Source organism: Hyperoodon ampullatus, assembly GCF_949752795.1.
Source record: "Hyperoodon ampullatus genome assembly, chromosome: 13".
NCBI lineage: Eukaryota > Metazoa > Chordata > Mammalia > Artiodactyla > Ziphiidae > Hyperoodon > Hyperoodon ampullatus.
In genome coordinates, this window is record NC_136926.1 from 31482104 (window position 1) to 31504079 (window position 21976).

Here is a 21976-nt window from a genome sequence, read left to right on the forward strand (position 1 = left end):
TAATTCTATTTCCCCTTCTAGAAAACGATGCTCCTGGACCTTGCCTTTCACTTTGAGTTTTTTTACTTCCTCATTAAAATGTACAAAATTAAAGGAAACCAGACAGATGCTTAAAAGAAGAAACATTCCATGGCAAGATAGCTGGCCATACAATTAGTCCCCCGGGTGATCTGCATTTGGAAATACTGCCCCCAAGGAGACAGGGCTCATGTTGGAGGTGTCCAGGCCCAGTGGGGACCAGTCCCTGCTGTACAGGCAGCACTCCTCACAGGAGGGGTCGGGGTGGGGAGAGGACTGACCAGGCCCGAGGAAACGGTTCTGGACCCAGTTCCACCACCAGCCGGCTGGGGGGGGTGGGGAGAATTTGCTGACACTGCTTCACACTCTTTCTTCTCATTTGCACAATGAGGGTATTCGTCTGAAGATCCCTTCTGAGCTACACTGTTCAGTGACCCTAAGTCACACGGCAACAACTAACTCTGCTAATTGACCTATTACGAAGGTTTAGTTTTCCCACAACATTGTTTGATTCAACGAAGCATCTCCCTCTGTCCAAAACCACTGCCAGTTTCTGAAGCTCTGCAAAGCACACGTGTCTGGGCAAGCGAGGAGCACACTCATCACTCCCGCAGGATCCAGCAGGGCCTGGGGTGTGTGTGGAGAGGAGCCCTCTGACACTCACCAGAGTGAACCAGACATGGTTACATGGGACACGCCCTGAACGGTGCATCAGAGGAAAGAGGGCTCCAGGGACAGGACCAGGGAGCAGCCCGTGGAAAACGAGGAAGGGCCACTGTGGGCAGAGAAAACTGGTGTCGACACCCCGCCTCTGGCCATGGGTTTTGGTGCCAGTACCCCGTGTGCAGGACAGGATGCAGACGGGCCGGTCGTGGCCTTACGTGTCCCATCATTTGATGTACTCTGATTGACTAGTTTTTGCTGTACATTTATAGTTATAAAATCACACAGGAAAAAAAAGAAAATCGGTACCAGCTACAAGAGCCGCAACACTCCTCGTCCTCTCCCCTGCCTTTTGGGAACTGCTATGATGCCTCAGAGCTGAATGGTAACATCCCCGCTGGGACTGATGACTGAAGACCCTTCATCCTGACCTTTTCTAATGCAGAACATGCGGCTCTAACCCTGCAGTAACCTGCCTCAATGGGCAGTACCAGAGCCAGACACTCACTCCTCGGGGCCACCTGTCCTTCTGTACTGGGTCGAATTACTTGCAGGGAAGAGCATTCACTGAGAGGACAACTGTGCATACAATGGAGTATTTGTGGTGGCTGCGAGCTTTGTGGACATGGGTTGCTATGACAACAGACTGCTGAAGAGCCGCCGGGTCAGGAGAGCATCCCTGATTCTGCCCTACGACTGGAGCACCGGCATGGAAAACGCGGGGTGGGCCCACAAGACACAGGAGGGACATGCTTGGTTTTCAGTCCTGCTTTCCTTACTGCCCGACAAGAAGCCACAGAGCACTCACCCATCGGTCTCATACGCTTTGCCAGCGGACCCAGGAGAACCAGTGCCCCTGCCCTCACCCTGTACGGACCCCTCAGTTCAGTTGCATGCAATGGATTCTGATTCAGTTAAGTCTCCCCTGGTTCCACATCGCCCCCCACACCGTTCCATAGGGGCCTCGGACCCAGGTAGGAACCCTCACACCGACACACGGCAAAGGAGGGGTAGGAGGGGAGGGGGCGTGGCCACTGGGACCCGCCCCTGCTGACCTCCAGGTTGAAGCAGCTCTGGGCTCCGGGCCGGCAGCTCCCCGCGTCCCCGTCCGCTCGACGGTGCAGCTCCCGTGTGTCTCGGAGATGCAGGGGCCCCCGCTCCTCCCCTCGCTCCTGCCCGGGCTGCCACTCCAGCTGATCTCTCAGTTTGGACTGTTAGGTGCACGGGAGGGATTTGTTTTTTGTTTTTGTTTTAAAATTTTAAACAAAACACAAAGGACAAGAGGGCAGGGTGGGGTGGGGAAGGTAGACAGACGGCTGGAAAACTACGGGATGAGGAAAAGCATGACCAGAGAAAACAACGTAAACACAGCGGCCTCAGAGAGAGAAGAGAACAGAGCCAAGATGAGGCTGAGCAAAATGGCGGGCTGAGAGATCTGAAAAGCAAAGAGAAAGAGGGAGAAGGCGGCAGCACGCTGGTTATGAGGCGCATGCGATGGGGACGCATGAGTCAGACTCGCCCGCAAGCGCACTACCCACGAAGGATACGGAAACAAGGCTCCTGCTGCTTCCTCTCTGTGGTCGCGCAGCGAAAGCCACAGTCCAGGGCGGCGGCGCACACGAGAGCAGTCCCGGGGCTACTCCACTCGCCGCCCGCTGCTCCGGGGGTTCTCCGCCGCGCTCCTCGCCCGGCCGGGCTGTGTCGCAGAGGGAGCGGGTGGGCTGGCTGCCTACGGCCTTCAGGGCTGGACTGTCCCTGGGGCAGTGAACCCAGGCAGGGGACACACGCGCTCCCAGGAAGTCCGCTAATTATCCTGACTGTGAAGAGCGTTTGCACTGCGTCTTAAACTCCTCTTTGCTTCTTCGTTGGGATGGCTGGTCGTTCGGGACGCCAAAACAAAAAAGGGACAGACTGCGACGATCCTAGCGCTGCCAGCAGGATTAGCCTTGTGTCAAGAGGGAGGAGCTCTCAGCTAAGAGCGGTGGCGGCGCAGTTAAAAATAAGAGGAAAAGGGGGAAAGAAGGCGACAAAAGAGAGCTAAACCAAACCAAACCAAACTGGGGCAGGGGGGGTGCAGGTAAAGAAAAAAAAAAAAAAAAAGGAGAAACCCAACCAATAGAAAGGTTTTGGTTGAAACTTGAGGCTTTAGTACAATGCAGGTTTGCGATCATAACCAAGCAGCCGTGAGCAGGATGAGCTGGAGTGCGGCAAGGCCAGCGAGGAGGAGGAGGAGGGAGCAGGGAGGCAGAGCCGGGAGCCCCCTTACCTGCAGGCCCGGGCCCAGCTCCTTCCCTAGGTTCCCAACGGGGGAGTCCCGGGACACGGAGGTCACAGAGGACAGGAAGCTGGAAGACTCGGTGAGGTGGGGCAGAGGGGACAGGCCCTCCCCCAGCCGCTCCACCTGCTCCAGGAAGGCCTGGAGCTCCTTCCTGAAGGCCTTCATCCTCGCATTGAGGGTCCCCAGCAGCTGGGGCTCCTCCTTGGTGCCCTGGACGCCGGCTCCCGACAGGGCCCCATCGCCCTGCAACGCCGTGTCCGTGAAGCCGTCGGTGTCGGTGATGATGCTCTCCACGGTCCGCTGCAGCCGCTCGGCCTCGTGCCTGAGGCTCGCCAGGCGCTCCGAGTCCTCCCGAGCGCGGAGCAGCTCTGCCGGGCACTCACCAGCCTCCGATGGCTTCCCGCTGCCGAAGCCCGACGTCTTCTCGAAGGTCTCCTCGGAGTCGCTCTCGCCGCCGATGGGACCCTCCCGCCGGGTCTGCAGCACGCGGCCATCCTCCCCGTCACTCTCTTTCTTGCCCGCGTCGCTATCAGCGTCGCTGTCACGGGGGCTTGGGGCGCGCGGGCCCTGGGGCGCGGCCGGGTCACAGCGTGGGGCGCCCAACAGCAGCGCCTGGTTCTCATGCTGCAGCGTCAACACCTTCCCACTCAGCTCGCTGATCTGCAGCCGCGCCGCTTGGAGCTCGTCCTGCAGGGGCGCCCCGCCGCCCGCGCCCCCCGCCGGCCACGCGGGCTCCGGCCGCGGCTCGAACTTGAACTTGCTCAGCTCGTGGGTCAGCTGTCGGTTGTGGTCCTCGATCTCGGAGATGGACCTCCGCAGCAGCTCCGCCTCCTCCTCCACGAACTGCAGGTGCCGGCGCAGCTCTGCGGAGGACTCCAGGGAGTCCCCGAAGGGCGAGGTCGGAACGCCGGGCAGGGGCTCCCGGCCCGCAGCGTCGCGCTCGTGCTGGCCCCGCAGGTCCTCCATCTCCGCCTTGAGGCCCCGGTTCTCCACCTCCAGCTCCACGATCTTCCGGCCCAAGATGCTTGCTTCCTCCTCCACCAGCTTTAGCCGCAGCTTCAGCTCGGCCTCCCGAGTGCTGGGCGGCCCGCCGGCCTCCCCCGTGGGGAGCGGGCTGTCCACGTCCCCGTAGAGGGCCTTGTACCTCTGCAGCTCCTGTTCCAGCCCGTCCTTCTCCCGCCCCAGCTTGGCCATCTTCCTGAGCATCAGCGAGCCCTCCTCTTTGGCAAACTGGAGCTGGCACCTCAGGTCGGCGCTGTCATCCTGCCAGGAGAGAGCAGCCCAGAGGACGGTTACTTGAAAATACCTAATGTTCTTGTTTGTGACGATTTCCCTCGCACCTCGCCCCCAACACACGCACACACAAAACACCGATCTTCCCGTCAGTGCGTGGAGTCGCTCGTTAGAGGGACCACGACAGAGCCAGGGTGAGCCCGGCGCCTTCACGGGGGCACCAGGGACTGCTAGTGGTGGCTTTGTCACAGAACAAAGGAAACCAAACAATTAGTTTGGAAAAACGTGCACATGAAAACCATCACCCAGGAGATGAGTGGAGAGGAGTGAATGAGATGAAACCCAGCCCCGTCAGCAACATGGCGACCCCCACCTCCGCCCCCCATTACTTTGTGGGTCCACCCTGACCAGTAAGAGACCCCAGACCCGTTGCTCAGCCTGGGGCAGGTAGACAGGCCTCTGTGGCCACTTCCACCTGTTGCCACTTACCTCCTACCTCATCAGAAGGGCGGGCCAGCACCTCACAGGTCTTAACAGGATGGGGAGGCCAGGTGACCCCAAATCAGAGCCCAGCTTTGCTGGAACCTGAGACACGGCAACCCAACTCTCCTCCTCCCCTGCCTCCCCTCCCCCAACGAATCACAGAGATGGCATGAGGACAAATCACGAGATGATGGGCATGAGGGTGCTTTGGAAGCCGAGTTGCACAGTAAGTACCAAGCTCTGACGGTTAGTATGAAATGGTTACTGCAAACCTAAGCCCGGGTGACTCGCACCCTCCTCTCCCCATGCGAACTTGAGTTTGGTTACGTTCTGCGCCTTTAGTGGCTGTAACACAGCAGGAAATTAAACTCAGAAACCCAAGGCAAGGTGTTAAGTGGTTTAAAACCTGAGAAGTGGTGGTCATCGGGATCCCAGAGGATTCTGGAGGGTCACTGGAGCAGGCTCGCGGCTACTAAAAGCCCACACTGCTCGGCTGAGGTCAAGAAGGCAGGTTCTGGACCAACTGGAAAGTGGACTCTGCCTTCGCAGTGCAGGTCTCAATGCCCTGAAGCTGCATGAACTCTTCATATTCAGTGGCTGGCAACAGTGACCAATTTCATGAATCATTCCTCTGTGACTGGCTACCAAGTTTCAAAAGGCTGTCATGGGGACAAAGACTTAGGCGAAGGCTCCCCCTGCCACACAAATTCAGTGATGCGCTGGGTGGTGGTCACACCCCATCAACCCAGGGGAGGGAGAGTCATCAAACCAATCTCCATGGCAAGTCAGCCCCCAGGGGAAGGATGACTCTTCCAGATCACTTGTGCGCAAACAGGCCAGCAGGGCTGGCGCAGCTTCATCCTCAGAGAACGTGGCTCATTCTCCACCCTGTTCTTGCCGCTCGCTTACCATTGGGCACAAAGACATAGAGACACCTCCCCGGGTGCCCGCACCTTTCCTCCTTCCACCCCTAGACCCCTCCTGCCCGAGCCACAAACCCATGAAAGGAAAGAAAAGCAGAGTGACAGGTAAGATTCAAAGAAGAATCACAGGCCAGCTGTGAGCCAGAACCACACGGAAAGCAGCCCTGGTGCTGCCCGCGCACCCTCTGAGGGACTATCTCTCACGCCACCTCTTAGCAGAGGGCCTACCGGTCCCACTCCTTCTATCCATGGCACCAGGGGCTGAGCGCAGAGCCCTGGGGAACCGGCCCCTTTTGTCCAAAGCAGAACCCTCAACTCAATGAAGGTTGTTGTGAAGGTCAAAAGGAACAGCATATAGCTGACCGGTTTGTATGTGGTCAATCTCCACACTCTAGCACGCTGAAGCCAACCTTCTGCTTTGTCTGAAACTCAATTAATTTGGGGAAAAGGAGCCAGTAATTCTGTTTTTTATTTTTATTTTTCCCTGTTCGCACATCAGGAGAGTTATATATAAATGTCACTGGGAGGAGAGCACGGTCTTCGTGATCTAAGAACTTATCACATTAAGGATCTGGGTTGTTTTTGGTTAGGCAGACATAACAAGGGTTTCTGTGACTAACTGGAAATAAAGCTGTCTGCTCTGCTCAGTGGAGCAAGATGGGTTATCACTGCTGGGGTAATGATATATATTTTTAAAGGGCCCACATAGAATACACGGGCTGTAAAAGACATACTATATTTAATCCTAAGGGGAAAAGCATACTTATTTGTGGATTCATTCATTCCTTCGGTAAATATTGAATACCTACTATGTACCAGAAATTGGCATGTTAAACAACCCAGTTTCCTACAACTTTTGAGAGTAGAACAATCAAAAGCATCTTTTCAATTTTGGTAAACATAGATTTGTAAGAAATCTATTGTATCCAAATACACAGAGAGGTCTTTGTTGTCACAGGAAGGAATGGAGTTTGAATAAACTAAAATACATATCAGTGGAGACAGATTGTCAATACGTTGTAAATGAATCAGTTTGGGGGTGACAAGTCTGGGATAGGAAGACCCTTAGCCCCATCATTAACTTGATAGCCAGTGTTTGTCCTGTGTGCAAAATCACCTAAACGATCCTATCTCCCCGGAAGCACAGAAATTCACCTTCGTGCCTGGGGACAGACGCGGAGATCGGAGAGGAGAATGTTGCCAGCCACAAGGGAACTCCACCTCCAGCCCAGGACTCAAGCCTGGGCGGACCCAGGAATAGGCAGGGCCCCAGCCGTGACCAGTGTCCTGACCCTACTTCCCTGGAAACTCACAACTGGTGAGGCCTTGAGACGGTGGAGGCCAAGGGGCAGAGTCACCTGCACAGTTCAGGATGCTTCCGTCTCAAACCAAGATCAGAGGGTCTCAGGCCATCTCTCCTGAGGGTTTCCCCCAAAAGTTGAACTGAGAAATCGGGGAAGGCACACGAGAGGCACATGGAGACTGGGCCTTCCCCAAGGGTTCTGTACTTGGTTGTAAGTACTCATCTGTACCCCCCTTATACAGGTAAAAAAAAAAACCAGAGAGCCCTCAAATCACTTTGATTTCTAAAAACCTCACACCATCGCCCCCCACCCCGCCATTCCCCACAGTCTGATTATAAACTACAACCATCCTTCTCTGTCTCCTTGAACTTAAACCCAGGTCAGGTAAAGAAACAAGATTCTATGATAGGGCTTCCCTGGTGGCACAGTCGTTAAGAATCCACCTGCCAATGCAGGGGACATGGGTTCGAGCCCTGGTCCGAGAAGATCCCACATGCCGTGGAGCAACTAAGCCCGCGTGCCACAACTACTGAGCCTGTGCTCTAGAGCCCGCAAGCCACAACTACTGAAGCTCGTGCACCTAAAGCCCGTGCTCCACAAGAGAAGCCACCGCAATGAGAAGCCCGCCCGCCGCAACAAGAAGCCCACTTGCCGCAACTAGAGAAAGCCTGCTTGCAGCAACGAAGACGCAACACAGCCAAAAATAAATAAATTGAAAAAAAAAAGATTCTATGATATACCCTAGTGAGCGTCCAATTCATAGATTACCTGAGGATTGATCAAATATCCAAAAAGCCTTCCTGTTCCTTAAAGAAACTACCCACATACGAGAAATTCTAATAGATGATTAAAGCATGCTTCATTTCTATGCAACACCCATGCATTACTAGGCCTGACTAAACCAAGACTAATGCAGTTTTTGACAGAAAGGCCATCTTTGAAGCCAAGGGAGTATGTGGCTTTAACAAAGGGATCAGACTTCCTCACTCAGTGGAGGCGGCTGGAGCGGTGTTTTTGGGGGTGGGTGTGCGGGGAGCTGGACTCAGCCTATTCTGGGGCGGGAAGCCAACTCCTTCTAATAAGATGGGGAATCACAGCCTCAGCTAAAGCAGCACGGGCTGGATACCCATCTTATCTTGTAACTGAAGACTTTCTAAAACTCAGCCAAGACTCCAGGGGAGGGGTCTAGGCTGATCTCAGGCTCTAGTTTCAGGAGATGGTCCGATAGCTCCAGGAATGCAGTATGAAAGCAGGTCCAGTAACCTTCCCACGTGACGCACCTGGTGCAGGCAGAGAAGGCAAGCCGGGCATGGAGGGGAGGACACACACAGGGCCACCGCCAGCGGAAAGGCCTTGACAAGCGACAGAAATATATCGCTACGGGTATATATTCTTTGGCTTGCAAGTCTGCCGTCTGGTCAGCCCCCCAGCACTGACTGCGCGTGCGCCTACCTTGCGCCGGGGCGCCAGTTTCCTCTGAGTTCTGGCTGCAGACCTGCAGTTCCCAAGGCGCTCCGTTCCACCGCTCTGCCAGACAGAAACTCCTTGCTCAACGATCCCGCAGGCTGGGCACTTAACCTGCTCCCGAGCCCGGGTCTCCCCTCTCCTGTCCCCAGCCTGACTGACCCTCGGGTGAGTGCACTGCACGCTGTCCATCCCGCGATGGGTAGAGATGACCCTTTTAAAGAGAAGCTCTTCCCTGGTCAGGAGCCAGTACGTTGCAACAGACTCAAAGCCCAAGGGGGTTGAAGCTCCCAGTAGTGGGGACGACAGATTTTAATGTCGCCCTTCTTAGCGGATTCCAAAGTGAGATTTGGGGAGCAGAGACGTGGAGAACAGTTAACCTCTGGCATTCCTCCAGCTCACGCAGCCAGGCCCTCCGTGAAGGCTGCTCTGGGGATGGGGGACTTTGGAGAGGGGAGAAAGCAAAGGGAATCAGGTGTGGGATTCACAGGGAGGCCGCCCCGGGCCTCAGAGCTCATAGTTTCCTGGACTTACTGCATCTCTCTAATTAGTCCTCGCTCTGAGAGCTCAGGAAACTGACACCCCAATGATGCCTTGTTCTCGCCAGCACCTAATACTAGCAGCAGTTTTTTTTTTTTTTTTTTTTTAAAGAAGGAATGCAGAAAAGCGAGTGTTCAGAAGGCCACGTGCCATGTGCACAGAAAGGGCCCCACTCTTACCACCTTGGAGAGAACACCTTGTTCTCAATTAGGAAAATTTAAGACACCCTTCAGTTTGTGCATTAAAAAAAAAAACCAACACTCAAAACGATGCTTTTACGGATGACCCGACACAACGGCAGCTGTGCTATTTTACTACTTTACTGCGTAAATGTCTTCGAAGGCCAGAACGCCTGCCACCAGCCGTGAGCACGGCAGAGCCCTGCCTGAACGGCACGCAATTATGCTGCTCAGGAAGACAGTTTGCTCCTCTCCTTCTTGAAGAAACCACCAGCTAATCGGTGCGAGAAACAAAAGAGCTGTTGGTTTGGGAAGACAGTTTTCACCCCACAGAGGCTCTGGATGAGTCCAGATGTTTGGGCAGCTCATGTTTCTTTGAAGATATTGAAGGTGACACTAACACTTGAGAAAATGCAAAATGAGGAGACGTCGTAACATGAGAGTGGAACGCTGCTTACCTGAGTGAAGGCTTTCTTTTCTTTGTACATTTCCCGGCTGCCTCTTCTCTTCAGGGAACTCTGAAATAGATCCAGGTGACATTCTGTTACGGAGGGGGGTGGTCACACGTGGGAGCCGGCACTAGGTGGCAGGTCCCCACTGGGAGGGGACACACACAGTGGACGGAGGCTCTTTTTGTCACTGGAATCAAGAAACAAACTAGTACACCATTGTGAAGCAATTATACTCCAATAAAATCCATTGTGAAGGAATTATACTCCAATAAAGTTGTAAAAAAAAAAAAACCCCAAACTTGGCAAACCAAAAACAAAAAAGAAACAAACTAGAGTCAACAATGTAAAGGCAGTTGGGGGAATTCCCTAGTGGGTCCAGTGGTTAGGACTCTGAGCTTTCACTGCCGTGGCCTGGGTTCAATCCCTGGTCAGGGAACTAAGATCCCACAAGCCACGTGGCACAGCCAAAAAAGTATGTAAATATAAATACAAAAGAATACAATACAACACAGTAAAGGGAGCTGGGTGAGCTCAGGGAGGTCTTCGCATCCTGAGAGGCTTTAAGTCCTGATTATTGGATTTGGGGTTTTCCCCAATCCTTCAGTTTCATGAAGGAGGGAGTCTTGGGTCATTGTGACTGTGGAGGGGAGATGGGAAAAGGAAGAGGGTGGGAAGTTTTGGGTAAAAAATATGTAATGTTTCTGGAGCTGCCTTACCTTCCGAATTATGTTTTGTTTGGGCTAATATCAAAATTAATTGCCATTTCCTGAGTACCTGTGGTAAGCAGTGAGGTAAAAAGTGGTAGGAGGGAGAGACGGTGGCCCTTGTTTACGGCGAATCCGGGTTGCGACATTCTCCACGAACCCACGCCAATTCCTGATTAAACATACCTCTTAGGTCTTAGCGAGTTCATCATTTCTTCATGTGGGAAGCGGCCAGGCTGGGTCCCGGCCTAGTTTTACATGCGTTACAGCGCACCTTTGCCTGCTATGGGCAAGAAGTGTGTCTGAAGTAAATCAAAGGGCCAAGAGATGTCTGAGACAGGAGCACAGGGAGGCATGGCAGCTCCTGCTCACGCCAAGTGCGGAGACAGAAAGAAGGGTTGGAAGGAGAGCCAGAAGCTCTGAAGGGAAGACAAAGGAACTTGAAACCTGAAAGGATGGGTGTAATCACAGCACAAGTTAGAAGAAAGCAGTTCGGAAAGTTAAGAGACTCCCCCCCGCTACGGCCACCCCCTCCCCTCTGCAGCTTCACCTGAATGAGGGGGACCGGGGTCCCCTGGGAGCCGACCCAGAGAGGGGCAGTGCCCTCCCTGCTTCGTACCTTTGCTGCACCCCGCACACCGCCCAGCCTGGGAAGGAGGCTCTTCTGCAAGTCGCCTCCATGACATCAGATCTTAACGTTAATTCACTCAGTTCTGTGTGCATTACAGTGTCTGGATGTCAGAAGGTTAGACCGTGCCATTTATTGGATGAATTTCAGGATTAAGAAACAACTGAAATTCTAGCTGCCCCTGAGCCTCTCAGAGGCTGGAGGCCGGGGGGAAAGGTAACTGAGAGAAGGGATGAGAAAGTAGAGAGTCAGCATGGGGTGTGGGCGCTCCCCGGCCAGCCAAGGCGGGTGGAGGCTTGTCCCTAAACCCCAGCTGCAGAAGTGGCTTTCTTTCCTTTAGCTTTTTTTGTAAAAGGAGGGTCAGACTACAAAGAGAACCACCATCTCCTCCAACAGGTGAAGTTGAGCCTGTCTTAAGAAGGGCTTGAGTTTTTGCACCCACTGTAAGTAGGTTTTCCAAGATTCTTCACGCTGCAGTGAAGGAGTTTCTTTGATCTGAATGAGCTGAGTAGGATTCACTATAGAGAAGAGTTACAATAAAGCATCAGGGAGAGAGGCTGTTCCCAAGGCTTCAGCCTGAGGGGTTTAATTCTGGGACTGTGGTCGCAACCAGGGCCCACAGTGACTGCAGCAAGCCAGCCTTCTGCAAGCCGCCCTCCCGCATCACATCTTCCAAGGAACAGAAAACAGATTCTGCACTTGCTGAAAGAAAACTGTCTGGAAGCCAGAGGAAAGCTAGAAGTGGAGACAGAAGTTTCTGAAAATCTATGCAGAATCACGGTTGCTGCATTTCGGTGCTGGAGGAAGGGGCGCTTTCTGGGGGAGCTCCTGCTGGAGGGGCCCGGGCACAGATTCCTCTGACCCGCCCGGGTGTCTTTTTCCCTTGCCCTGCCCTGAACAAAACTGCCTGAGTCCTGTGATCCTTCTAGCAAATCAGGGAACAGGCAGGAGTTTGTAGGACCCCCGACACAGATCTCAGCCACAGTGGCAACTACAATAAAAAGCACTGCAAGGATTGAGATTAACCAGCAATTAAGAAACCATAAAACTTTGGTGATGGACATAAATGAATGCTAGATGTTGTCTGATAGGAAGACCTATGTTACAAAGATGTCACATTTTTCCCAAATAATTTTATAAGTCATTTTAACCAAACTCCTCTCTGTCTCCATATATACATAGTGCAACATATATACACAAAGTATGTGTGTGTGTGAGTATATATACATACACACACACATACTTTTTGTATATTTGTAAGGGAGATAAGAGGATGGACTTGACAAAAAGATTAAAAATTCAACTAGATCAGGGATAGGCAAACTTTGGCCATCAGGACCAATGAACCCACAGCCTATTCTGTGACTAAGTTTTACTGGAGCACAGCCTCACCTATGGATCAGAAAAAAATAGATCTATACCATGTATTTTTAAAAATTCCAGATGATTTAAAAATCTAAATGTAGAAATCACACACACACACACAAAATCCCAGAAAGAAAGAGATGAATTTCTATTTGTTCTGGGGGCATGAACTTTAAAAATACAAGAAATAAAAGCTGAAACATCCAAGGAAAAGATAGAGTGGATTTATAAGATTAAAATATTTTTATATTATCAAAATAAACCACTTACAGTATTAAAAAGCAAATGATAAAATGGAAAAAAAGATTTTTCAAACACAAGACAGACAAAAGAATACTATTTGGCAAGCAATAAAACCATCTTAATAAGAAAATAAACAAATGGCCAATAAACACGATGACTAGTCATTAAAACAAGGTATTGTTTCTCACTTCGAGATTTATGGACCAAAAGAAGTATGACATCCAGCGTTAGCAAGTATCCCCAGAGGCAGCCGCCCCCCACCGATCAGCATGAGTCAGGGGCCGGCGGGGGGTCCTACAGAACTTCCAGTGGGCAGCTCAGCCTGACAAGTGCATATATCGTCAGCCAGGAACCCCACCTCTGGGAACGTACCCTAAGGAAAAACGCAGAGATCTGTGCGAAGATTTGAATGAATCAAGAGTGCTCATCACAGTACCTTTTATAATAGTAAATGAATACCGCGCAGGTTATTAAAATGATGTTTTTGAAGAATACTTAAAGATTCCAGAAACATAATACATTAAAAGGAAAATGCAGATGACAAACACCATGTATTTTGTGACTTCACTTTATATCTAATAAGTTATAAGTATGCATATGGGGAAGGGGGGTGGGATGAATTGGGAGATGGGGATCTACATATATACACTACTGATACTATGTATAAAATAACCAATGAGAACCTACTGTACAGCACAGGGAACTCTACTCAATGCTCTGTGTTGACCTAAATGAGAAAGAAATCCAAAAAAGAGGGGATATATGTATACGTATAACTGATTCACTTTGCTATACAGCAGAAACTAACACAACATTGTAAAGCAACTATACTCCAATAAAAAAATTTTTTAAAGTATGCATATGCATTACATGTGTCTGTGAGAAAAGTAAACTAGAGAAATGTATATCAGAATGCTAATAGTGATCCTCTTTGGATGATAGAATTATGAGTGAGTCAATAATTTTCTTTTTTGTGGCTTTTCAAAGTCTCCAAATTATCTACAGTGAACACTATTTCCTCTGCAATTAAAAAAAACCAAAAAAACAGGAAATTAGAATCCCTTTGAAAAGAGGTCAGAAGAAAGAGGCTATCGCTGATGTCTTACGTAGGGTTTCAGTAGCACTTCATTAGAAGTTATCTGCCAACTTTTGGGTCTCTTTCCATAAGTTTTTATTAGTCTGGTCCTTGAGGTATGACTGGTACATATACGGTTGATGAAAAAGACCAGGAAGCCCCCTGAGGGTAGCAGGAACCGGCCAGGTACCCCACGGCACTGCAGGCAGGTGCCAAGCCGTCCTGAGCCCCCGGCTGGGGTGCAGGCCCCTCTGCGCTTGCGCCTCGAGTCTCACCCAGGCAGGGATCTGTGCTCTGGGTGCACTGGCTTGGGACCCTGGGTACAGGAGGAGTTGTATGAGCATCATGGCCGGTTCACCCCTCTGGATGACTCAGATCCAGTGGAGTGTCTCTACCAAGAAACAGTAAGGAAAGGGGTGAATGCTGACTATCAAGTAAACACAACCCAGAAGGGCGGCTCCCCTGTGATTTAGTCCACTCTTCCTTTATAGTCTGGCCAACTGCCAGCAAATCAACTCTCAGTTCCTACTGAGAAGGGAAAAAAATTGAGTTTGAATCCAAATTGAATCCATCTACGCTGATGCATTTGCTGAGTACTGAATGTGATTAAATAAAACATGAAGTTAGGCAATTTGGACTTGAACGTCAATTCTTAACACTTCCTACTTTAAGTGAGCCAGTTTCTTCCAAGCAATTTCAGAAAAACTAACAAGCTCTCAATTGCTACAACGTTTCAGAGACAGGCTTTGGGCTTAAAATTTAGATTGGGAGTAAAAGGAGGCAGACAGCCCCCACTTGCCACAACTAGAGAAAGCCCTGGCACAGAAACGAAGACACAACACAGCCAAAAATAAATTAATAAATAAATAAATTAAAAAAAAAAAAAGAGGCAGATGAAATTTAGAATGCTGTAAATCATGAGTCAGTATGGGAAAGAGTAGGGATGGAAGCAGAAGATTTCAGAATTCTTACAGATTCTTATTATTTAGAAAGTTGTTTGGATTTGGGGGGCTGATTTGCAGCACACAGTTATACCATCAGAATAAGAAAATGAAGGTGCCTAGATCTTCTTCCTTTTAGGAGGACATTATCAGGATTCATTTAACCCACATTACAGTTCTCGTTATGTTAAGAGATGTGAAGGAAAGGGATTAACCAGGTTCTCCTCCAGCCGGAAGCACGAGGTCCCGGCTGGCAGACGTCTCCTTCCCTTTCGTCTTCTCCACTGGCCCCTACACATCTCCCAGGGAGACTGGTTCCTTCACTCTGCTGAAGTTAGCTGCACCACAGTTACACTGCCGGCTCCAATACACAAAAGCCCCTGGGATTCTGTGGAAAACCCTCCAAGGCGGCAGTGGGAAGGACACCTTTCTCCTCGGCCTGCCTGGGAGGATAGTTACGATATTAACAACTGCCTCTTGCTGGATACTTACTCGTGTCAGGCCGGATGCTGAACTTTCTCCATACATATAACCTAATTTACTTCTCACAGAGCCCCGAGATATATAAGGTATATGATATGCTCTTATCACTGGTTAACAGACAAGAAGACACAGAAGTCAGGTCATGTTTCAAGGTCCCCCAACTTGGAGGTAGGGCACCAGCCTGACCCTGACTCCTAGCCCTCTGACCCTCAGAGCCACGCTCCAGGCCCAACAGCCCAATCTCCCCATTTGGTCTGGTTTTCTTTTTGTCTTCTTGAGGCTTCTGAGCCCCAAATGGCTGGGGTTTTTTCATCCAACTAGTCTCTCCTTTCTTTAGCAAAAGAGCACCAAGGACTATTACAGGAATGGTTGCAAACTGCTAAACTCACGAGGTACCTCGAAGCAGTGAAATATTTGCTGGCCCTCTTGATGATTTCCGAAGGATCTGAGGCTGCAGACAGCAAAAGTCCTTATTTGGAAAAGACAGAAAACTCATTATCAGAGGACAAAATACCACAAAGTAAATGAGGAGAAGAGGAGGAAAGTTATACTGAGCCGCTTCGGCAGAAGAAAGGTACAGCCATCAGAGTCGGAGCTGGGTGGGGATCCCTCAGCCAAGACTCAGAGGGGGAGGCCAGGGGAGCAGCTGCCCGGCCACACGCCACACCGTCCAGGGCCACGAGGCCCACTCGGACGGATGGGGACCGCCAGCACACCCAGCCTATCAGACGCCACTTTCTCCTGGGAGAAGAAAGAACATGATGATAAAAATGACAATTCGCTGCTCATGCAAATTTGGGGACTGTGACATATAACATGATTTGTAATAGGGCTGGTGGATTCATTTTAAACCTTAGAGACACGTGTCTGGAGGCCCAGTAATCAGAAAATTGGCTGGTTAAACCATGTCACAGCACAGTACTCTCAACCAGACATCACAAAATAGAGACGGTAAAGTAAAACTACAAATTATTATTAATACGTGAAAAGAAACATGAAAAATCATGACTACTGGAAGACCAAAATGATGACTACAGCAAAAACAAAGTGTCCGTTTCCCAGATTATAGGAATCTCAACTCTCGTTGTGCACATACACATGTAGGCACTCAGCCACACCACCAAGCATTACATGAAATACTGAATTAGAATCCACATTTCAGAAGCCTCTGACTCACTTAGTAGGTGATCAGTAAGGCCCTTGGGCATTCACGGAGGCTGCAAATCTATAGAAACGTTTCCCATTTGCCTGTCAGAACTGAAGAGAAAGCTCGTGCATTTTTTAAAATAATCTGTTCCTGGCTCCCACTGGTCTACTGGAAAGAAATATACTCGCCCGTCCTTTAAGAGAGGCCAATTATTTCCTATTCTGATGAATTACAGAAGAGTTAGAAGTACTTTGAAAAACAAAACCAAAAAATACAAATAAATGATATATTCAAGTGTTGCCCCCTTTTCAGAGAACGTTCATCACTGATTTTTTTTTATTCAGGTGCATGACACATGAGAAAATACTTGGCACTCGAAAAGAGCGTAGGGAACAGTTCTGATTTACTTACGATTCTATTTCATAATCTGCCATCGCACCCTGTGGACCTTCTAATGTGACTTGAGTATTGTTCTAAATAATAGACGTCACTGTTATACTATTACAGTGTATACACATATTTGTCAAAACTCAGGGGGCTTCCCTGGTGGCGCAGTGGTTGGGAGTCCGCCTGCCGATGCAGGGGACACGGGTTCGTGCCCCGGTCTGGGAGGATCCCACATGCCGCGGAGCGGCTGGGCCCGTGAGCCATGGCTGCTGAGCCTGCGCGTCCGGAGCCTGTGCTCCGCAATGGGAGAGGCCACAACAGTGAGAGGCCCATGTACCGCAAAAAAAAAAAAAAAAAAAAAAAAAAAAAAAAAAAACTCAGGGAATATAAACTTAAGATGTGTGCATTCAGTATACGTAAATTAACTCAAAAGAAGTATCAGCAAAAATTAAGCTCCAGTTAACAATGTGTATTGAGGGAAAAGTGAATTGGTGTCTACATTTTCAAATGCATCAAAAAAATAATATGGGTTAATAGATGGATGAATGAAGATATTTGATAAACAAATACAGTAAAATGCTGAGGTAGAATATAGGTGGTGACTATACAGGTGCTCACTAGAAAATTCCTTAAACTTTATGCTTGAAAACTTTCATAATATATAGAAGGAAAACATGCACGTTTCCAATTTTACTGAAAACAGTTAATATAATATTGCATCGCCATTATAAATGATTACTAAAACATTTTAATGACATCAGAAATTTCCCACAAAATGCCAACCTTTGAAATGCAGGATGAAAAACAAATTTAATATAATCTCATCAAGATTAAATATTTTTGTCTTTGAAATGTTTAGAAGCAAATATTACACTAAAATGATAACAGGTCTGGGCTTCCCTGGTGGCGCAGTGGTTGAGCATCCACCTGCCGATTCAGGGGACACGGGTTCGTGCCCCGGTCTGGGAAGATCCCACATGCCGCGGAGCGGCTGGGCCCGTGAGCCATGGCCGCTGAGCCTGCGCGTCTGGAGCCTGTGCTCCGCAACGGGAGGGGCCACAACAGTGAGAGGCCCGCGTACCGCCAAAAAAAAAAAAAAAAAAAAAATGCTAACAGGTCTTATCGATGGGCAGTAGAATTATGAATGACTTCATGTTTTTCTTCATAGATTTAAAAATTTCTCTAAAGAGTCAAAATTCATATGCTATTTTTTTGGATCAGAAAAGATGTTATATTTTGGAAACAACAGAATTGACTCGTGATGCAAACACCCGGCTACACCGAATGCTGCAGTGGACAGATCTGATGGACCGAGAGCCCTGAAGCCAGGTAGAAGTGAACAGGAAATGAAACTGGAGGATTAGTCCCCTGGGCAGGATTAGCACTGTGCTGCTGGGGATTATCAAGTGCATCTTTGCACAAAGGACAAGAAAGGGACTAATGGACATTTGGGGACGGCAGATGGCTCAGATTCTAATTGCCCTCCCGGGCTGATGGCTTCCTCTCCAAGAGGCTCCCCCGCAGACCAAGGCCGACTTGCTGACCCATGTCTGCCCGGGAGCCCTGTTGTCTGGAGCCACCACTCAGCTCCGTGAATCACTCACCAAAAGGCTCTGAAATCTCCAAGTGTCCCTCCTAGCGCTCTGCACAAAGCCACTCCCGTCCCTTGGGTAAATCTTCAGCGATTCTCATCTCTAAGCTGTGGCTACTTGGATTCCCAACTGACACCAAGCACACGCTCCACGCGATTTAAGGGCAGGGGGGATGCCTGCACCACGATTTCACGAGGGAGCAAAGGCTCTCCGTATTCTCCACGAGCCTCCAGCACCTTCGGGGAACTACAGATGATTCAATTAGCCAAGGGCAGGATGCTGCTTGCTGTTGCAGTGTGAAAATAGCCCTGGAGGCCTGAGGGCTGCTGGGGCCATGGACGGGCCGCCAACCCAGCCTGCTGAGCTGGGCCAGCAGTGAGCACTGGGGGGAGAAAAGTGCTCCCAGGGGGACGTAACCCCGGGCTCAGGACAGGCCGGAGAAGCAGAGGGAGGGCGGCCCTGCTCCCGCTGCCCAGCCGGACCCAGCCTTGTCCCTGGACAGCCCCTGGCAAGGCTAGAGCTATGGGGCTAGGAGCAGGCCTCCTGTGGAAGAATAAAAACAGCCCTGGTTCAGGTGATTAAAAGCAAAGAAGCCAGGTTTACTGTCTAGGTGGTGCTGTCTTTTGTGAACACACAGGCTATGAAGCCGGCCGCCCAAACCACCCATATTTCTGCCAGCAGATGACAGCATAGAACTTCCCAGACGGTGTTTACAAGCCCGATTGGCTGCCAGACCAGGTGTTTCCACTGCAGCCCCTCAACGGCCAGAGCAGGGTGGCCAAGGTTAGAGCCGCCATCACCTGCAAGTCCCCCCTCGGCCCTCCAGGCCCGAGGCTCTGACTCGGCGGCCACGTCAGAGAGCCCCAGGAGCTGTCCTGCAGCCGAGTGGCACTCCCTGCAGGGAGCTCTCCTCTCCCCCAAAGAGCCCCGACAGCTCGTGTCTTGCCGAGGATGGAACATCCTGGATGAGACTCTCTGGGAATGATGGAGGTGGCCTGTGAGGTATCACTTCACGGCGTGGCACTGGGGACACGCAGGGCTGCAGGCCTGCTGCCATCTTGTGTGTGGCATCTGTTCTGTGCTGTTGCAACCACTGCAGTCTAGCTGCTTGTCTTCTAAATGACACCAAATCTATTACCAGCTTCTCCCATGAAAAGCCAGTCGGAGAAAATCCAGATGTTATTAGATGTTTACACGCAAGCCATCAAAACAGAGATGACCTCATCTAGGTATAAAGGGCAAGACGGTTCTTTATTGGTGGAGCATCTTATGACAATGGCTCCTCCCCGGCTGCCTGTAGACCCATTTGTTCAATCAAGCCGGGTTCTAATGGTTTCTGAATTGACAGAGGAAAGGGCTTGATCAGGAAGTACCATCTGCCTGAGAGCTTGGTCCTGCCTCCTCCCTGGACGCAGCTCCCATGGCCGTTCCTGCTGGGACAGGCTGCTCACCCCTAATAAGCCTGCGTGCCCGCCCTGAGCCATCGCCTGCCCAGAGGTGAGAGCAGATGTGCCAGGTCCTTCTAACCTCTAGATTCTCTGATTCTGCCGTTCAGCAAAACCACTCCCACCCAAAGCAGACTGGGGTAGGGGAGGGTGACACGGGCCTGGAACCGCATAGGTGTTGGCACTGCACCAGGATAGAGAGCAGGGCTCGTGGTCCCCCAGGACCAGGAGAAAACCGAGGCTTGAAAGGTTGCCCAATGCGCCCAGGACATCGGGAGGTGGCGGGGGTGGAGTGGGGAGTCCCAGCTCCACCTGGGGTGCTTGGCTGGACTCGACCACCACAGCTGCCTCTGGAGGGCAGGAACGGGGCCACGGAGAGCTCGGAGTTGAGGGTCTCTGCTCTGCCCACGCAATTTACATAAAAAGGAAATCCTGACACATGGATGAACCTTGAAAACATTACACCAGGTGAAATAAGCCAGACAAAAAAAATGGCAAACGTACGAGTCCACGTATATGAGATACCTAGATTAGGCAAATTCATAGAGATGGAAAGTAGAATAGAGGCTCCCAGGGACTGGGTGGGAGGATGCAGGGGGCGGCTATTATTTAATGGGTACAAAGCTTCTGTTGGGATGATGGATGAGTTCTGAAAATAGCGGTGATGGTTGCACAACACTGTAAGTGTATTTAATGCCACTGAATTATACACTGAAAGAGGATTAAAATTGTAAACGGGATGTTACATATATTTGACCACAATAAAAAAACTAATTATGTCCAAAATTAAGAGCCATGACAAAGCACTCCAAACAAAACTCTATGGATTGCTATAGCTTCCATTTTGGGTGTCCCTGTAAAGTCCCTTGATTGATTTCACTTTCCATGTGTACAGTACTATGCATTCTTTTTCTCCTTTTATGGCCAAGAAGCTAAGATTAGCCAGTACTGTTTTTAACCTGTAAAATATACATTCAGATAGACTCAAACTGTTTATAAATGTTTTGAAGGCAGCTTTTAAACTGTGACCTAAGCCTTAGCAAGCTTTTTCTCCAAGAGACTTATTTTTTTTTAAATAATGGCACACATTAAAAAATTTTTACTTTATATCTTGAAGGGTAGTTTCTCCTCTACTGATGTTTAAAGTCACTATATTTTAATCAACTATTACTATTACACGCATGGTTTCTTCATAAGAAGTCAATACCTTCTCTCATTGATCGTAGTTTATTTGTAGAAAAAAAAAATCTAAAATTTACCAGAGAATACTAGTGGTAGAAATTTTACTTGTTTTCACAAGAGTTCAAAATCTTAACACTCAGTAGAAGCAAAGCAGGAGTACCTTCTACAATATTTTATATTTGCTTCTTATACACACACACACACACACACACACACACACACACACATATTTTGCTTCTTATGGAAATAGAGGAAGAAAAAAATGAAAGGGGTTAAGGAAGTTGGAAAGAAGAAAGGGAAGTGAATCCAAGCGTTATATTCTAGTTCCAGACAGAGCTCTGGCTGACGTGGACCTTGGCCTCAGGGTCAACCGACACTTTGAGATAATGACCCAGCTTTCTGATGGGGGAGTCAGGCAAACCTGATGAGGTGACAATACACCCACTGGAGGGTCGTCACCAATGTACTGTGTATCTGATGACGTGTTCCATCAGAGCCAACGCGATCCGCCACCTGTCCTCACGGCATCCCCACCGGGGGGTGTTACTGTTCTCATCTCAGATGTGAGGGAAGCTCGGAGAGCCTACGTTGCAGGATCCGCACACACCACTCCCAGCCTGACTCTGCACAGAAGAGAGGCGGCCTGGGTCCTCGCCGCTGCCCACTGCCCTCCCACTCCAGGTGGCCTGGGAAACCGGCCCCCAACCCAGCAGAGGATGCAACAGGGGACGGTGCTCTGCCCTTCACGTCTTGGGGGCACAGAGGGGCCAGAAGCACAGACTAGAGTCGTCTCACGTTCGCCTCTCGTACAAATGGGAGAAAGGACTCCATTCTGCAGCGTGCCCAGTGAGCAGACCAGAGCCCCCTGCGAGGCGGCCCCTGGAAAACCCTGGGTCCCACCCCATGCACCGCCCCCGTCGTGACCCCTTCCAAGCTCCCCCACTGTCCCCTCTCCCCGCTTCCAGTTTGGGGACCCTGCAGACCTGGTCTAGTGTTTTCTGGGTTACTGGTGGGCACAGAAATATAATATATATCATAATAATATATTATAATAACAGCTGGTCATGTATGGATGTGACACCCTAGAAATTTATGCCAGTTACATGCTTCTCCACAAATCCTGGGTTGGAGAGGACCACCGCCTTCTAATTAGGGTCTCATGACGGCTGGCATTCTGCTCTGTGAACCTCCTTTCTTCCCAGGAGATTGTTTTCACATCGTGACAAACGAAAGCCTCTCCAGCTGCC

General features: G+C 50.1%; 1 protein-coding gene across 2 annotated transcripts in view; it reads right to left on the minus strand.

Moving 5' to 3' along the window:
- Positions 1-21976, minus strand: part of MTCL1 (microtubule crosslinking factor 1) — a gene marked incomplete at its 5' end in the record, with an annotated part of 124056 nt that overhangs the window by 42886 nt on the left and 59194 nt on the right. For both annotated transcript variants that reach the window (XM_079717203.1, XM_079717202.1), the window contains 3 exons: positions 1737-1892; positions 2948-4222; positions 9544-9603. In XM_079717203.1, coding sequence (XP_079573329.1) covers positions 1737-1892; positions 2948-4222; positions 9544-9603 — 1491 coding nt within the window. The remainder of the gene's footprint in view (positions 1-1736; positions 1893-2947; positions 4223-9543; positions 9604-21976) is intronic.